This window comes from Apodemus sylvaticus, chromosome 3 (genome assembly GCF_947179515.1).
Source record: "Apodemus sylvaticus chromosome 3, mApoSyl1.1, whole genome shotgun sequence".
Classification (NCBI taxonomy): domain Eukaryota; kingdom Metazoa; phylum Chordata; class Mammalia; order Rodentia; family Muridae; genus Apodemus; species Apodemus sylvaticus.
In genome coordinates, this window is record NC_067474.1 from 32,331,337 (window position 1) to 32,349,588 (window position 18,252).

Sequence of the window (18,252 nt, forward strand, 5' to 3'; positions counted from 1 at the left end):
ATTTGTTGGTTGCCGTTTTGTCCTTTTGATTCTATTTCTTTTTTTTTTTTCTTTTTAAATTTTTTTTCTGAGACAGGGTTTCCCTGTGTGGCCCTGGCTGTCCTGGCACTCACTTTGTAGACAAGGCTGGCCTTGAACTCAGAGAACTCTGCCAGCCTCTGCCTCCCAAGTGCTGGGCTTAAAGGCGTGCGCCACTACTGCCCAGAGTGTTTTGTCCTTTTGAAAGTGTCCTTTGCCTTACAGAAACTTTGTCAATTCTTGATCTTAGAGCATAAGCTATTGGTGTTCTGTTCAGCAACTTTTCCAATGTGCCTATATCCTCAAGGGTTTTTCCCAGTTTCTTTTCTATTAGTTTCAGTGTGTCTATTTTTATGTGGAAATCCTTGATCCACTTGGAGTTGAGCTTAGTACAAGGAGATAAGAATGGATCAATTCGCATTCTCCTGCATGATAACCTCCACTGAGCCAGCACCATTTGTTGAAAAGGCTATCTTTAATAGCCAGAAGCTGGAAAGAACACAGATATTCCTCAGTGGAGGAATAGATACAGAAAATGTGGTATATATACACACAATAGAGTACTATTCAGCAATTAAAAACAATGAATTCATGAATTTTTTCAACAAATGAATGGAACTGGAAAATATTATCCTAAGTGAGGTAATGCAATCACAAAAGAATACACATGGAATGCAGTCATTGATAAGTGGATATTAATTAACCCTAAAGCTCTGAATACTGAAGATACAATTACCATATCAAATGATTCCCATGAAGAAGGAAGAAAAGGGCCTTAATCCTGGAAAGGCTTGATCCAGCATAGGAGGGAAGTATCAGGACAGAGAAAAGGGATGGGGAAAGAGAGGAGAATGGATGGAGAGAAGAGAACTTATGGAACATGTGGGGGCGGGGACTGGGAAAGGGGAAGGCTTCTAGAATGTAAACAAGGAATATAGAAAGTAAATTTTAAATCTTAAAAAAAAGAATTTTAATTTCAAGGCTAGCCTATACTCAAAAATGAGTTCAAGTTCAATACAACTTGATAACCAAATCTTAAAAAGGAAAAATTAGAAGCATGAAAATAAAATAAATAAAATAAAATAAAATAAAATAAAATAAAAGCCTGGCTTGAAATCATTGGCATAATTTGAACAACTTTAGTGTTTGAGACATTTGTCCTACTAAAAATAGTGTTATAAAAATCTGAGTTTCATATATAGAGAAATTTGCTTTCAATCTCTATTCCAATTGAATTGTTATTGAGTTTATTCAGTGCTTTAAGTAAGGATAAGGATACAAATGAATTTTTGTATCTCTATGTATATATTTATCTTTACTTTTGCCATAATCATTTCTGCATATTTTAAAATTTTTTATGTATTATATAAATGAAAAATAACAGTGAGAAACATAATACTAGATAGAATAATAATTTTAAATGTAATTTCTAAAATTTAAAATGATTTTATGTAGAAGATATTATAGAAGTTAGAAGGATCTATTGTACAAAGAACATGTATGAAAATGGCAAGGAAGCAGTGGAAGAGTTGTCAAAATATATTATATCTAGGTTAATTTAGAATAGTAAGATTCAATAAAAATATGTAATTATAATAGGTAGAAATTCTCATTTCTTATACACAGTATCTAGCACAGAGTAAATAGGCTTTGTAAGTAATGCTAAGATTTTAATTAAATGGTTGGGTTTAAAGGAAAATATTTTTATTGTCATATGTAATACAATGGAATAAAATGTGGTATTTTATTTACATATCTCTACATAGGATTTTCATGTAGGAAAGTATTTTACTTAAAACTTTGGAGACCTTTAAAGTCGTTGCTATGGAAGATACCACTTATCTTCATTTATGATATACTATCTCACAATGGAAAACCTATGACAATATAAAAATCACTTAGATAAACCAAGCAAATATATTGAGAAGTAATATATAACCAAATTGCTAGATAATTACTATCTGTTGTAGAAAATAAAATAAAAATATTATAGTTCTATATATGATTATAACTATGTAAAGTGATCCTAAAAATAAATAAAATAAAAAGTCAAAAAACAATATTAATGATGGAAGCACCGGCTCTAAAAAGACTTGTTTCATGAATAACTGATAAGAGTGTTCTTGATATTCTTGGGCATTGTTGACCAATAGTGTTCCCATTTTCCAAAGCCAGGAAGAACTCCGTTACAATGCAAGATTCTTTTAATTGTCTTATTCTATAAAAAGAAAAAAAATATTAATAATTAATCCTACCAAATTTAAAAAATTTGCATGATAATATTAACAACATACATTTTACAATAATAAAAATCATAAACTTTTTAAGGGAGTAAGTTTCACATGAACTAAATATATAATGAATAATTAGATAAAATTTTGTGAATTAAACGTCTCAGTAAAGTTTGTTTTATCATTAAAAAAATACATATAAAAATAGTATAACTTTAAATTTACAATGCCTGCTTTTGTCTTCCTGTTTTTGATAAGAAATAAATAAAAAGTAATTAATTGGTTTATTTTATAATATTTATTATTTTTAAAGCATTGTATTTATTGTGTATGTATGTAGATATAAAAGTGTGTGTTTATGTGCATTCATGTAGGTATGTTTCTGTGTTTGTATATGTGTGTGTGTATATGTGTGTGTGTGTGTGTGTGTGGGTGGGTGTGCGGTGTGTGTATGTTTCAAGGACAGTCTTTGGTAGTCAGTTCTCTCCTTCTTCCATACTGATCAAATTTCCCCAACACATATCATTGAGTTTGGTTATAAACATAATTACCTGCTGAGTCACCTTGTGAACTCTGTAACTTCTCAAGACCACTAATTTTTAAAATTCCTAGAAATGATTGACATTAATTTTTGTTTCTTTTATCTTTGAATCTAATAAAATTACATCATTTTCCTATGCTTTCTGCCCCATAAATTCTATTTATCCCTCTTTGCTATTCTTTCAAATCCATATCTTATTTTCTATTAATTGTTCACACATGCAAATGTATGCATGCACACATTCATGTGCACACAAATACACACACACACACATACACACACACACACAGGTATAATGGAAGACTGGATGGAACAAATGTAAGATCCAAGGTATAGGAAGGAATGCTGAGTAAGACTGTTCTCTGAGTATGACATGGCTGTTATACTCATAGATGCTGTAGCTACATGCAAAAGATCAAAACGATTAGATATTCCAGCAGCAGAGCAAAGAAGTTCCTGTTGCCCCAGCTCTAGTATCAAAGCCATGGCAACGTATGGATATTGAATAAAAGAGAATCACTTTTTATGGAATGGTGGCCATCACTAGGTTACCCTTGTCCCAGTGGAAGGCCTCACACAATTGCACGAATAGGCATCACAAATAAAACTTATTGGTTATAAAGAAAGAGAACACATAGTATAGAGGAAGTTCTTGGGAGAATGAGAGCTTTAGAGACAGAAATGACTAATATACATTGTGTACATAAGTGAAATGATAATAAAATAGGAGAAGTAAAAAAGACTAAGTATCAATGATAAGCAAAAGCCAGATTTGCTGATGTTTTGGTAGTGGTACATTAGGCTTGAGATAAAGAATATTAGCATTATTTCTGTGCATACCATTAAGTTTTAATTATTGTAAACACAGAAAGTAGAAAAAAGGAAAAAATGGTAAATTGATATATAACCTAACATTTCTAATACTCTTTTTTTCTTACAAAATTTACATCGTTAACATTCTATTGGGTATTTATTAATTTACATTTCAAATGTAAAGGCATAGTTCATAGTTAAAGGCTCCACTTGTGACATCATCCAGTCACCCACTTATGCAATATTTTCATCACCATAGCTGAAATTCTGACCCATTAATCAATAAACACCCAGATTGCTCTCCACTCAGTCCCAGAGAACCTCTATTGAACCCCCTGTTTCAGTGAATTTGAGGAGTCATAGGAGAAGAATCATATATCATGTGCCCCTCTTTGTCTAGCTATATCTCTCAGTCCAATGCCTTCTAAGAACATCTATGCTGCAGCATGTATCACAAGTTTATTCTCACTTGTAGCATTATGCCTTAGATGGAAAATACGTGTATGCTTGGCAAAAATGTTAAGAACTTGAAAACTGGAAAAAAATAGCTATTAATGAGTTCAGTCGACTATAAATTAGCGAGGGTATGGTATTGGGTCAAACTTAGGAAAGGGAAATAACACACTAGAAACTTGTTTTAAACACATTTTTATTCGTGGTTCAAATTAGATACAGAACTTTGCAGATTTAATGCTTGAATTGAAAATAAACTAAATGCAAGGCAACCTCCTGACAGAGCCTCTCCTTTCCAAAGAGCAGGTCATGCCATTGGTATAAAGCAATACAGTGAGCAGTGAGGACAAAGCTGGCCAAAGTAAACACAGTGGGAAACATCTGTCAATCTCTTCCCACACTGTTAGAAGCATAATCCAGCATCAACTGCCTATGAGTTTCTGATGAAAGAACTTGGCGTACTAGCAACTTCATTCCCAGAGGGGATTAACTTACTCTAGTATCTGCAGTCACATTTCCCCCTTTGCCCATCAACAGCAAATCAGAACAGTGATGAGGGCTAATTTCATTTTCAGGGGAGCTACATAGTAATCACATCTTGATGATCAGACTAACACCAGGTTCACAGAATCAAATGTGAAGAAACAAGTGATCACCAGATCATGGGTGATGTCACTTACTTTGTCACAATCAGTTTATGTTTTGTAAAGTTTTTGAAGCAAAACAATTAGAAGGCAAAAATTACTCAATACTCAAATTACTACAATGTCTCAGACAAATTTTATACTTGTAGGCATACCTCTCCCTACAGGCCATATATTGTTTTGTGGATATTTGTGAATCTTTGATATGCATTCCTCACATAGATAAACATTATTAGAATATAGCTGGAACTTAAAGACAGCCCAACATTCCACAGCAAGATCCACACTATGCACAACCATGATTATGAATCATCAAAGCAAGTTTGACATTTTTATTGTCAAGCTAAAGATCTCCATGCACCTTGAAGAGAAGATCAAAAAGTGCTTGTGCTGGTTATGTAAATATGCAATTGCCCCCGTGGTTTCATGAACTCACTTTCCTAGCTGGAATTCTAGGTTTCAGAGACTAAAATCCTTGACCATTCTTCAGTTTTGGTATACCTCTTAATCTCTAAACTGCCAGGTATGTCAATCATGATATTTCATTTGTAGCATGGCTTGACTCTTACCACATTACGCCCTAATATATAATTTTGGGTCAGGCTTTGATTCCAAAGTATAAAACACAGACACATACAAATTCCTAGGATACTATTTGTCCCTCTAAACATGGGGTTTAAATCATCTTTTTAGTTTTAATATTCTGAAATTTCATCACAAAACTCACAAGAACCCACTGGCAATAAGTTTATGTCTAGATAGATCAACAACGCTGCTGTGTCCTATGGTCTTAACTCTCATCCCTGAATATTTTATGCTCCTATGGCAGATAAGTGAACAAATTTCAGATAACTTGATAAACTTCAGATAAATAGACATACAACAGATAACTGGAAACATTTCATGTAACTGGACAAACTATAGATACCTGGACAACTGTCTTCATCTACTAAATTACTAATTTAGACTGATTACAGATGTTTTGTTTACACCTTAAGGAAATATTTATTTACAATAAGATCTCAGGAATTATTTGGAGTCTTAGGTTATGAGAAAATTATGGAAATATTTATTCAAGAGAGGATATTACTATTTATATAGCATATCAAAGTAGTAACTGTACTTGGTACTGTAGAAACAACTGAAGAAAGAACTTTAAAAAAGAATTTTGAAGCATGTCTGGAACATAATGCCACAAAAAAGCATGCTAATTCTATTCAGAAAGAATGGGTACATGGAAAGGTAAAAAAATCAGGCCAAAACCAAACCCAGTAAGTCAATCAGTGATTACTATTGCTCCATTCTGACTATATGATAATAATAACGCATCTTCTGAGCTTTAATAGATTTAGATGTTTTCCATCCATAGTACTGATGGAAGAATGCAGTTTTTCTTGGGATAATTCCAATATGTGACTTCAGGTTTTCTTCGCTTACAAACATCTCAAAGTCATGGAACCTAGGTTCTCCATCATTCTCCATGACAGCATAGATGTCTCCCTTTGCAACTTCCTCAATGGCCTCCCAGGCATTCTTCACTAGAAATTTGATCCTACAGTAAACTGATTGGCTTCAGAGACTTTCTGGAACTTTGGTTCAAGTCCAGATGAACACATAAGTCTTTCATTCTGTATGTCTGAAAATCAGCACCATGTGAATAATAACTGCCAAGCTCTTTTGCCAACTTGACAAACCGTGTGAACCTCTAGCACAACTAGAGTAGGCTCTGTGTGTTTTGGTATCCAAACCTGGAAAAACCCTACCAAGAGGTAATATTGAAAGGAATTGCTTTAGAAGCCCCCTAAATTCAGGCTCTTTCAATTAATTTGTATTTTTACCAGTAAAGGAGGAGTCTTAGGACATTTTCATACTATCAGATGAACTGTGTGTGAGGCTTCATTCTCACTGCACATATCTCTTCAGTAATTAGTTCTGCTGTTTTCCGTGCTGACTTTGTTGGTAAAGTTACATGCAATCATGTTTCTTTCTTTACCAAATTTTATATTTTTTGCCATCTTTCTCACTCCATGTGAAACTTTCTCTTAGTGCAAACCTAAGAGGAGTCAGTAGTAATCACGAAACAGCCTGAATGCTATGCTATTTTGAAATCTTCCACAAAACAGATTGTATCACTCCAATTCCAGCCCCACTGGAGTTCTCAATACGCAGGCAGGGAGAAGTCAGATATTTTTAGCAGATGGTAATGTTAATGGCCTCTAGTACATTTCACAGCAGTCTGAAAACCTTGAGAGCACATTTTGTTTCTGTCTTCCCTCTTATGTCTACATTCATAATAGAATATCATATGAAGCTCTGATTACAGCATTGTAAGGATTCCTTAGCTTACAGCTCCAAATTTTCTCATATTCATTCCATAGTTTAAAAGGCCTATAAGCCATGTAATTTTGTTAGAACAAGAAGCCTGCTTCTCAACACCAATATTTTGTATTTGTTACCAAGCAACTTAAGGAAGATTTATTTTGGTTCATGGCCTAAGATGGCATTCATGTGACCAGAACAGGGAAACATAGAAGGCAACTGGTCATATCATATATAGTCAGGAAGCAGGAAGATGAACAGTAGTACTCAAGCAGTTCCCTTTCCCCCTTTATTTCATTCATTCTGGATTCTAGAGTATGGCAAAGCACCTCCTATATTCATAGTAGGTTTTTCTCCTTAGTTCATCCTCTCTGAAAAGAGCCTGATGGAATATCCCAGTTAATTTTATATACTTCAAGCTGATAGTAGCAATAAGCCACCAAAAATAATGTTTAATTTTTGGTTCATAAAAGGAAAACAGAGAAAATTGCAAGTTATATCTTCAGAAAAACTTGAATTATATATTGCCAGTATTTATAAGTCCCATCTAAAGTTGTATACTAGTCAGATACTTCCAAATTTAAGTATTTCCATACAGAAAAATAAACTAAGGACTGAAGATGTCACTTAACGGTAGATGGCTGACTATTGTATCAATTTTATACCTAGTACCACAACAAATAGAAAAGAAACCAGACAAAAGTATCAAGCAAATGTAGAACTACCATAGACAATAAATTTGATTAAGAATACCTTAAGTCTCTATATAGATTTTTTTATTTAATTTAATTGAGGCACATAAAATATAGACATTATATTATATAACAAAAAATAATTTTTGAAGGTTACCTAAAAATAACTAAGAATATTATAATTAATCCTAAACAGATAAAAAGAAAATTCAGACAATCTCAAAAGAAAAGATGTTTGATTAGTATACACTTACTCACCCATGCACATTCTCATATGCCCACTTCTCCTTTTATAAAATCTTTGTAGAAAATCACACATCAGTATTAATATAATTATTATTATATGTGACTTTTAATTCAGTTCACCAAAATCTAGGGTCATCTAAGATGGAGTCTTGAGTATTTCTCAACCATTTTGGCTTATAAACCTTTTGTGGAGATTTTCCTTAGTTACTTCAATTTTGGTGGAAGAGCTAACCGGAGTGTGCACAGCATGATTCTATGGAATAGGCTCTGGAATTTATGGAGAAAGGCAGCTGAGCATTAGCAAGAATGTTGGCATCTTTAGCTACCAAATAACTGTAGCTATATCATGGACCTTTTAATCTGTATAACACCTAGAACCTTGAAACACCTTCATTGATAGATGGTATTCTGGAATTGTTAACTAAGTCAATAACATTCTTTTAATTTGCTTTTATCAATTTATCTTATCATAGCAACATAAATGAAGCTAAGACGTTATACATGCAATTCTTTATAATATTTTTAGGTCTCATTAGGGAGCCACAGATCTATGCCAGTGAATAGTTTGCAATAAATTGTGTAATTAAAAAGAAAAAAAGACTAACTTATTTAAAGTTTCCCATTTTTATTAGGAAATGATAAGTAATTTGTAAATTAGATGTGTGTTCATGTTAAGCATAGGCTTTAGTCTTATGAAGGCCTGCTTATGAATCATTCAGGAGCTTTGTATTGGACAAATATATGAAAAGGAGCTTAAATTCCTAGAATCCAGAGGAACCAACAAAATGACAATTATTCTTAATCTAAGACAATGATCTCACAAAACATGGAAGGTCTGATGTGCTGGAAAATTGCTGAGTTCATGTTGTGATTATTAAAAATATTTTTCTAGTAAAAGTAAAGTCTTCAAAACTAAGTTTGAGGCCAATTTGATGACTAAAGATAGTGTTCTGTAGTGAAAAATCCTACATATACTCATGATTCATAAAACTCTTCTAGCATTGTGAGTGTTATATATGTAGCTTATAATAACTCCAACAGGCTTACCTACAGAATGATAATCAGTCCTGAATCATTCAAAATTTTATTCTCACTTGGGAAGTAGACAATGAATTCAGATGCAATATTTTGCTGTCTCTTTGATATTTCCAAAATCAGAATTAACTAACAGAAAACATATAGAACATGGTAGTTGTATGTAGATGTCTATGGCAATTGATGAGTATATAGTGTCAAAATGAAATTGTTGTTACTCTTCTCTTTTCCATTCTATATGTTTCCTGCCAATCTGTCTGAATGCCAATACAGACAATACATTCTATTTCACTTATGAAGCACAGTCGGAGGTATGAGGTCAATTAATACAATACTGTAGGACATTCAAATGTAGACCTAACAACTAAAATTTAGTCATCTCATATTAATCTTTACAAATCCAGAAGAGAGAAACAACATAATTAAAGGGAAGTAGTATAGGACTTATGTGTAAATCAAAGGAGCTAGTGAAATATAGCTTCAAGAAAAGACACAAAAGATACTTAATTTCATTTTTAATCGTTAAAAGAAGGAAAGGGTAGGTTGGTAGGGAAGCACCCTCACAGAGTCAAAGGGGAAGGAGAGGGAGGTTGTGGTATGGGTGCTGGTTTAGAGGTAACCAGGAAGTGGAATATCACTAGAGATGAAAAACAAATTCAATAATTAATAAAAAATAAAAGGGTATAGTAGAGGAATATCTGAGCTGAAGAACTAATAAGAATTTTAGTACACATATAACAACAATCAAAATATATGTGCAACTAGGGTATTTCAATATTCAACTTTTATTATACATTTTATGTAGAATTTTCTACTTTGACCTCCAAACTCACAGAGAAGTAGTTAACTTATATTGGCAATAAATGGGTGAGGTTTTTTTTTTTGCTTGGTTTGCTTTCTATGGTATATTTTATGGTGTTGAGTTGTGCTTTTATAGCTCAACTTGGAGATATGGTATACACTGCAGCTAGTCTATCTTTTTTAATGTTATAAGAATATCAGTATTCTTAGATTAATTTGAGATCCTTATTAAGTGTAAAGATTAATTAAAATAAACCTAACAAGCTGTAACAGACACCATTAATCATTTAATATGCATAAATAAGCTGCCACACTTTGGTCACTGGAACCCTTTTCTAATCCATAAAACTACTTAATTCAGGAAATTATCAAAGTTTTAGATATGAGCTGAGACTATGATTATCTCAAAAAATCCCTAAAAGTTCTATGGTCTATTGCCTATTTATATGAAAATGCCTAAAATGATTTGAAAAGGGATATAAAAAGATTTGAAAACATAGTTTGTAAACAACCTTCACAATTATTTTACTTGTGCTTTTTTTCCACTATATTTTATGTTACTGCATATTTTTCATTTTTACAACTCTCCTTAGATTCATATTACATTCATTATTCACTATTTTTATTGGATATATTCTTTAATTACATTTCAAATGTTATCTCCTTTCCCAGTTTACCCCCTCCTATCCCATTCTCCCTCCCCCTACTTCTATGAGGATGTTCCTCTTCCCACCCCCCAGCCCTCAATTCTCCAATGATGGGACATCCTATCAAGCCTTTATAGGACCAAGAACACCTCCCTTCCTTGATACCTGACAAGGCAATCCCCTGCTACATATGCAGCTAGAGCCATGTGTGCCCCTTGGTTGATGGTTTAGTCCTTGGGAGCTCTAGGGGGCCTGGTTGGTTGATATTGCTGGTCTTGCTATGAGCTTGCAAACCCTTTCAGCTCCTCTAGTCTTTTCTCTAGTTCCTCCATTGGGGACCCTGCACTCAATACAGTGATTGGTTGGGAGCATCTACGTCTATTTGCAAGGCTCTGGCAGGGCTTCTCAGGAGACATCCCATAACAGACTCCTTTGAGCAAGCATTTCTTGACATCCACAATAGTGTCGGAACTTGGTGACTGTATATGAGATGACTCCCCAGGTGGTACAGTCTCTGGATGGTCTTTCCTTCAGTCTCTTCTCTACAATTTATCTACATATTTGCTCCAGTGAGTATTTTGTTCACCTTCTTAGAAGAACTGAAGCACCCACACTTTGGTCTCTGTTCCTCTTGAGCTGTCTTTGTTCTTCTTGAGCTTCATGTGGTCTGTGGATTGTATCTTGGTTATTCAGAGCCTTTTGGTCTAATGTCCACTTGTCAGCAAGTGTATACCATATATGTTCATTTGTGATTGTGTTACCTCTCTCAGGATGATATTTTCTAGTTCCATCCATTTGCCTAAGAATTTCATCAACTCATCATTCTTAATAGCTGAATAGTACTCCATTGTGTAAATAAACCACATTCTCTGTATCCATTCCTCTGTTGAAGGACATCTGTGTTCTTTCCATGTTCTGGCTATTATAAATAAGGCTGTTATTAACATAGTGGATTATGTGTCCTTATTACATGTTGGAGCATGTTCTGGGTATATGCCCAGGAGTGGTATAGCTGAGTCCTCAGGTAATACTATGTCCAATTAGCTGAGGTGCGGCCAAACTGATTTCTGGAGTAGTTGTTCCAGCTTTTAGTTCTACCAGCAATGAAAGAGTGTTCCTCTTTCTCCACAACGTCGCCAGCATCTGCTGTCAGCTGAGTTTTTGATTTTAGCCATTCTTACTGGTGTGAAGTATAATCTCAGGGTTGTTTTGATTTGTATTTCCCTAATGATCAGACATTTTTAAATTTCGACATGTATGGCAAACTGTCAAAAGCATGGTGACATTTTAAGATCATGAAACAAAGATTGTATGAAAGCGTTAGAAAACTATTTCAAAGTACCCTTTCTAATACTTTTCCTCAGACACATGTTTCCTCGTGTAGCCAATGCTACTCTATTTTACATAAGCACTATTCACAAGCACCTGCAGTTATACTTACAAGAAAAAAGGATTTGTCAGTAGTACATTAAAATAATAATAATTCACCACATATTTATAAATTAAAATTACACAGTTGAAAAATACAAATTATACACAATTCATGTTCAGCAAGAATGGATTGCCAATGGGACACATTGGTAATTAGGGAGATTTTTCATGAACTGTGTCTTATGCTTCCAAGAAAGTTTGGAATCAGAAAATGGTTGATAAGTCAATGGAAAACAGAAGAACAAAGTCAAAATAGAGTTTTGAAATATACAGGATGATGCAAAAGCTCAGCTGGGAAAGGGCATTCATAAAATATATGAAGTACTGGGTAAAGTTTCTAGCTGGGGGCGGGAATCCAAGGAGATGCAAACAGCATCATGATAAGTCAAAGGAATCACAATAACCCAAATATTTGTGACATTCAGAACTCCTTAGAATAGCAAGGAAATTCGAATAGACTTAGACAGTTGGAACAGTCAGTAACATACATGGCTGGTATGTAGTATCTGGGTAAAGGGTCAAGAACTGTTAAAAATCAAAGATTATTTCTTTGAAATTTACCTGTGGAGAAAGAGTAAGACTATGAGAAGTACTATTTGGAAGTGTAAAGAATGTTTTGATTGTTGATAAGGATACTGAGATGTACTAAGGCCCTAACTCTCTGGGTGGTTTTCTTTTATGATAGGTAAATAATATTAAGTAAGCATCCTGCTTCTCCTGAGAAAGTGCCTGCTCCTTCCTCTAGTCCTGTTGGGACGACTTTTCATGTTCACCTCAGTTACTCCATCATGCAGACAACTTAAAGCTAATAATATTACAAGATATAAAAACAGCAGAGTTATACAGGAGACTTCGGTGCTGTGACAGAAGATATTGTGCACCCTTCCCTGCCACGAGACACTGTTAGTAGCTTGAAATCAGTTAAGATAGTAATTGTGTACCAACAAAATATTCACAAGTGTTATAAATAAAGATTTTTTAAAAGTAGGTGAGTGGCTTGTTAAAAATTATCTGCCTTTTTGAACAAGCATGTCCCCTAATATTTTTTCCAAATAAATACTTTGCTCCTGTTTTTGGTGAATGAAACAGCAAAGCTGTCTGAAGAGAACTGGTCATGCACAAAGCTGTAAGCTAGAAATCCTGAGCAGAAGCACATACCATTAACAAGACAGTTCAGACAGTTCAGGGAAAGATGTCCTAAGTGAGAAAACTAGCCATTCTTGTTGTTGAACACCAGTTTCCTAGATAAATAAGGCTTGGAAGAAAGAAAATGACCACAGAACAGTGTGTAATCGAATCAATGAGATCTGGCCTTTTCAGTAAAATTGAAAAGAATTAAAAATGCTTTTTTATTCATTTTACTTGATAGGAGTAGATTGAGCAAGTCTTATTTTAGAAACAACCATAACATAAAAGGAAATATGCTTAAGAGTATGTTAAGCCTTCGTATTTTAATAACCTTAGTATATCACTGAAATATACAGGTCTCACCTGGGGCTCAAGCAGAACTCATTGAACTGTGAGACTATAGGCAAGCTCATAAGAATTATCTTAAAAGGATGCAGAATGAAAGCCTTAAAGTCAAGAGTGAGCACAGTTCTGCCAAAGACTGAGCATTGCTAATGGCCTGAGAGGTGGGGTTCCACAGAGGCCCTTGTCTAACTCTTTGTTTCACTGTCTTTCTCATAAAAGAAACAGCTATTTGGAAACCTTTCTTGACTTATTCCTTAAGCAATGAACCAGTGGCTACATACCTAAAACATAACATGGAGAAATGAATACGGATCTAAAATAGCCATTCTGCTACTAAGGTGGGGGTTCCAGGCACAGAGCTGATAATTGAGCCATTTTTAAAAACCCTTTTTGCAAATTACTCAAGAATCTGGAGGGAGTATGTTTTTAACACACCTCTCCTATAGTGCTGAGAATTAAAAAAAAAAAAAAAAAAAAAAAAAAAAAGAGCTTCGGGTATACTAAGTGCCCACTTTACTCCTGAACTATAATCCTATCCTGGAATCATTGTTGAAAAATATAAAAACATGCTATTTAAGAACAACTTCTTACCATATTTACTTTATATCATTTCATACTATATCACATATTGAGAATTATGATAATCCGATAATCTAAAATACAATTCAGTTTACTATTTCCACTACATTCTTTAAAAAATTTACATATAATCGAAAATAAAGTTCTCAGTTATGTCACAAAATATTCAAGTGGTGACCTTCTCTTCTCCACCATATGTACACAAATGAGACAGTGAATGTCTTTTCCACTTTGTAGATCTCAAAGAAATAATGGGGTACGTGATGGTGAAGGCGGCAATGAGGATAAAGACAACAGCAGAAATATTCTGGCGATTTTCCAAGTGGTGCAAAGTTTAGGTTGATCCAATCGCAATGCTTACATGAATATTTTTCATGTGATATTTACATGGAAAAAGGGAAATGGTTTTATCATTATTTCTAAGTTCTAGTGACCTATTATTTCTAAGTTCTAGTGAATTAAGGAAGAGAACCATTCCAAATTACAACAGAACTCTCTAATGTATCTGGTCTCTTCATCTCTCTAGCCCTTATTTTCTCCTATAAAATGTTCAGTCACCTATTATACTAAAAGGAGAGGAAATGCGTAAGACATTTAAATTGCTTAGCAATTGGCAAATATGTAAGTCACTTGGCCCTGCTAACTTGTTACAGTTATGTTGTCTTAAGAGTTAAAACTAAATATATTATCTTTGTAAACATCTGTGCATACATTTGTTATAATGAGTTTATCTCCTTGGTATATCTATTTCTTGAAGTTGTTAAAATTAGATTGCATTCAGGAAAGAAATGAGTTATGCATCACATTTTGTTGGTGCACACAGTATCATACCTTGAAGTATTTCCATTGTTTTTCTTGTACCTTTTTTATGTATTCATTTTGTACGTCTTCCTAGAAGAAAGCATAAGATTTTTTTGATAATGGATTTTTGATTAGTATCCATTATGTATCCAACCAATAAATTTACAATTAAAGAAAACTTCGACAACACATAACCTCGAGCACCTAGGAAATCCTGAAAGAAGTTTAACAGGCACAAAATGAAAACAAGTGAGCAAGCTTCTTTTATTATTCTCTCACAAATAGTAAGATTCGACTTTGAAAAACACACAGTGGCTAGAAGTATAATATATTAGCATTTACCACTAATAATTACTATATGACTGAAATTATTACAATTGATATGATAATACATATATCATACTGTTCCATATATTTGACAATTTCAGCCTTATATACAGTGTTCATATTCAACTCCCATCGCCTTCTTTTATCCACTCCCACATCTCCTTATCCCTGTCTCTTTCACAACTAGTTCTCCTACTTCTCTCCCTTTCATCTCCCCCTCCCACCCTTTTTCCCCTCTCTCCTCCCTCTCCCCCTCTTCCCCCCTCTCTCCTTCCTCCCTCTCTACCCCCTTCCCCCTCTTCCTCTCTCTCTCTCACGCATGTGTGTTTGTATGTTTGTCTGTGTGTGTGTGTGTGTGTGTATTGTGTATATTTTTGTTTGACCCAGTGATGATAATTAGGGTTATTTGTAGATACATTCAGAAAAGGTCCTTGCAGGAGCATGAGAAAATTATGCCTGCTACAACACATTTGTGTCCTTAAATTTATAAGTACAGTCTTCTCCATTCATATAATATGACCAGGACTGGTGTTTGAATAGTATACCAATAAAACCAATAAAGTTAGTAAAGAAAACCTTGACAGCACATAACCATATAGAGCCATAAAAATCACAAAGCAGTTTAACAGTCACAAAAGAGAAGGATCAAAGGGATGATGGTGTTGATGTTGAATAACCTCTTGGTGAGGTCTTCTTTGTGGAATATTTTTCTTCTGCTCTCAGCATTCATCAGCAGTCTGTATTTCTTAGTCTAGGGCTGAGGCTTCATGTTCTTTACCCCTTCCATGGTAGCATATTAATTGCTTTCATTCTGGTTCAAGTCTTATGAAGGCAGAAATATTTATGAAACTGCACAGGTATAGCTTCCTTAACATTTCTAGGATTTGGAAGCTAACAGGAAAACTATTCTTCTGGTTCTCACCCCTGCTTTTTGACCCCTTTTCTGCTATAACCCCTGAGCTTAAGTTATGGTCTCTGATACTAAACTATAAGAATTTTGTTGTAAAGAGCAACCAATATGCTTATAAGCCACAATAACAACCAGCATGGTGCAATACTTTTATGACTGAAACAGGGACACACACACACCTGTTGGTAACCAACAGCCCACTTATTGAAATTAGGCCCTACTCTAGAAAAAAAAAAAAGCATGTCTGGTACTGGAAATCTAGCCAATCGCCTGGGTCTAGTGAGAGAATGGACTTTGGAGGAGAATCTATGACTGCTACTTTACTGAAATAAATTATTAGTTACATTCTAAATATTTATTCCTATACTCACAGGTAAGTCTAGGCCTTGACCATCGTCAAAGACACATCTTCGAAGAGTCAAAAACCATTACAGAAAAACCACAGTTGACCAAAATACAAGAAAAAGTAACATTGGGGTGCCCAGTCACAAACAATAAATCTACCCAGCAGTCCCTACAAGTATCTTCAGCATTAATAAAATGATAACCTAATACAGTATAAGGCAAGTAGAAATAAAACCTCTTATTATCTTAAATAGATATTTAACTAATGTGATTTCTATATTGTTTATAACACTAATATTATTCATTTCTTCTGTTAATTCTTCTCTTGAATCAAAATGCCATTTAAATTAAACCAATGAACATAATAAGCAAATATGGCTTTCTATATATTATGATTCAATATTTGCACAATTCTATGTAATATTTAAAATCACTGCCTTCCTCATGATTTGCAGTAGCTTTTAAATTATCAAATAAGTGTCACAATTTTATGTTTTATAATGATTTTACTTCTGTTATGTTTTTAAAAGACTCTATTAAAGATATGAGCATAAAAATATCTTTTAAACAGGAAAAGCTTGTTCCATTCAACTACTCACATCACAGTCTGTGACAGCTTTGGGTCAATGAAAAATTAATGTAATTCAATTGTAAGAAATTTGGTTTCATATCGTCATATATAAGAACATGTAAATTAGAAAATATATCATATCTAATTTATCCTCTGAAATACAAGTCTACTGTATAGTATATTTTCATTTGTCCTATATTATTGCCTAATTTCTTGTAATTTCCAATAAAATTGAATACACTAATAGGTAATTCACAGACAAGACTCATTTTAATAAGTATTAAATGAACATAAATATCTTTAAATATAATTTAAATTTAATTAATAGACATATAAGTACCTCATTTTATTCACTACATATTTTACTTTGATGGTCAGAATATAAACAAGTCTCAAAGATTTCTGGGTAAAAAAGGCTGTGCAGAAATATTTAAATTCTTAGTCCTTATATGGAAATGCGACAGTTTGGCATTGGCAACTTCTGAAATAATACCTTTAATAATTCTCAGTGTGAAGCAAACTTTGAATTAATTATGATGGATATGGCTTTCCTGACATTATTTCTCATACATGGATTGTGTTCTGCATAACTTCCCATTGTAGAATAACTAATGACCCCACTTTTTGGCAGTCCAGTGAAATCACAAAACAGATGTTCAGTATGAGCAGATGTCCAAGGTGACACACTAAACATATGCAGCAGTGGAAATCCTAGATGCCCTGGCTTGTGTGAGAGGAGCTGGCTGCACACCCAGGGTCTACCCTCCGCAGTGTCAGCTCAGAGTAGGATTTCATTCATGTGTTAGATAATGATATCCTCCCACACTTCAACCATTTACCATGCCAAAACCACTTTTTTCCAAGAAAGTGAGGGTAATGATAACCACAAATTTTAAATCCCTAGGTTCTCACTTTTTAAAGTATTTCTACAGAAATTAACAAATAAAGATCAGGAGTTTAGCTCAGTGAGAACCCTTATTTAGCATTCAAAATTCTCTGGTTCAATTCTGAGCATTGTAACAGCAGCTATAACAACAGCATCAACAACAATCATAAGACATAGTAATACCAATGTAACTAAATGGTTATATTTTAAAAATTATCTTCATCATCAAAATACATTATTTCAATGGAGTATTTATGTGGTTTTATATATTTGATTTTTTAACCAAATATATGTATATGCATAATAAAGAGAAAGAGCATATATTTGAGAGAGAATGGGTGATGATGGGACAAGTTATAAGGGATGAGAGGGAAGGAAAAATAATTTAAAAACTATGCTCACATATGAACTTCTCTAAAATAAACAAGCAAATAAAACATAAGCATACTTAAAATGCTTTTTATGTTTATAGTGTTCTAAATCCTAAAA

At 33.7% G+C, this 18,252-nt stretch overlaps 1 protein-coding gene across 1 annotated transcript in view; it reads right to left on the reverse strand.

Annotated features, from left to right (window-relative positions):
- Positions 1-2,116: 2,116 nt before the first annotated feature.
- Cnbd1 (cyclic nucleotide binding domain containing 1) overlaps positions 2,117-18,252 on the reverse strand; it is a 347,578-nt gene continuing 331,442 nt past the window's right edge. Inside the window, exons 12-13 of the mRNA XM_052175437.1 lie at positions 14,755-14,814; positions 2,117-2,236 (exon numbers count right to left, since the gene is read on the reverse strand). Of these exons, the coding sequence (XP_052031397.1) occupies positions 2,117-2,236; positions 14,755-14,814 (180 nt within the window). The remainder of the gene's footprint in view (positions 2,237-14,754; positions 14,815-18,252) is intronic.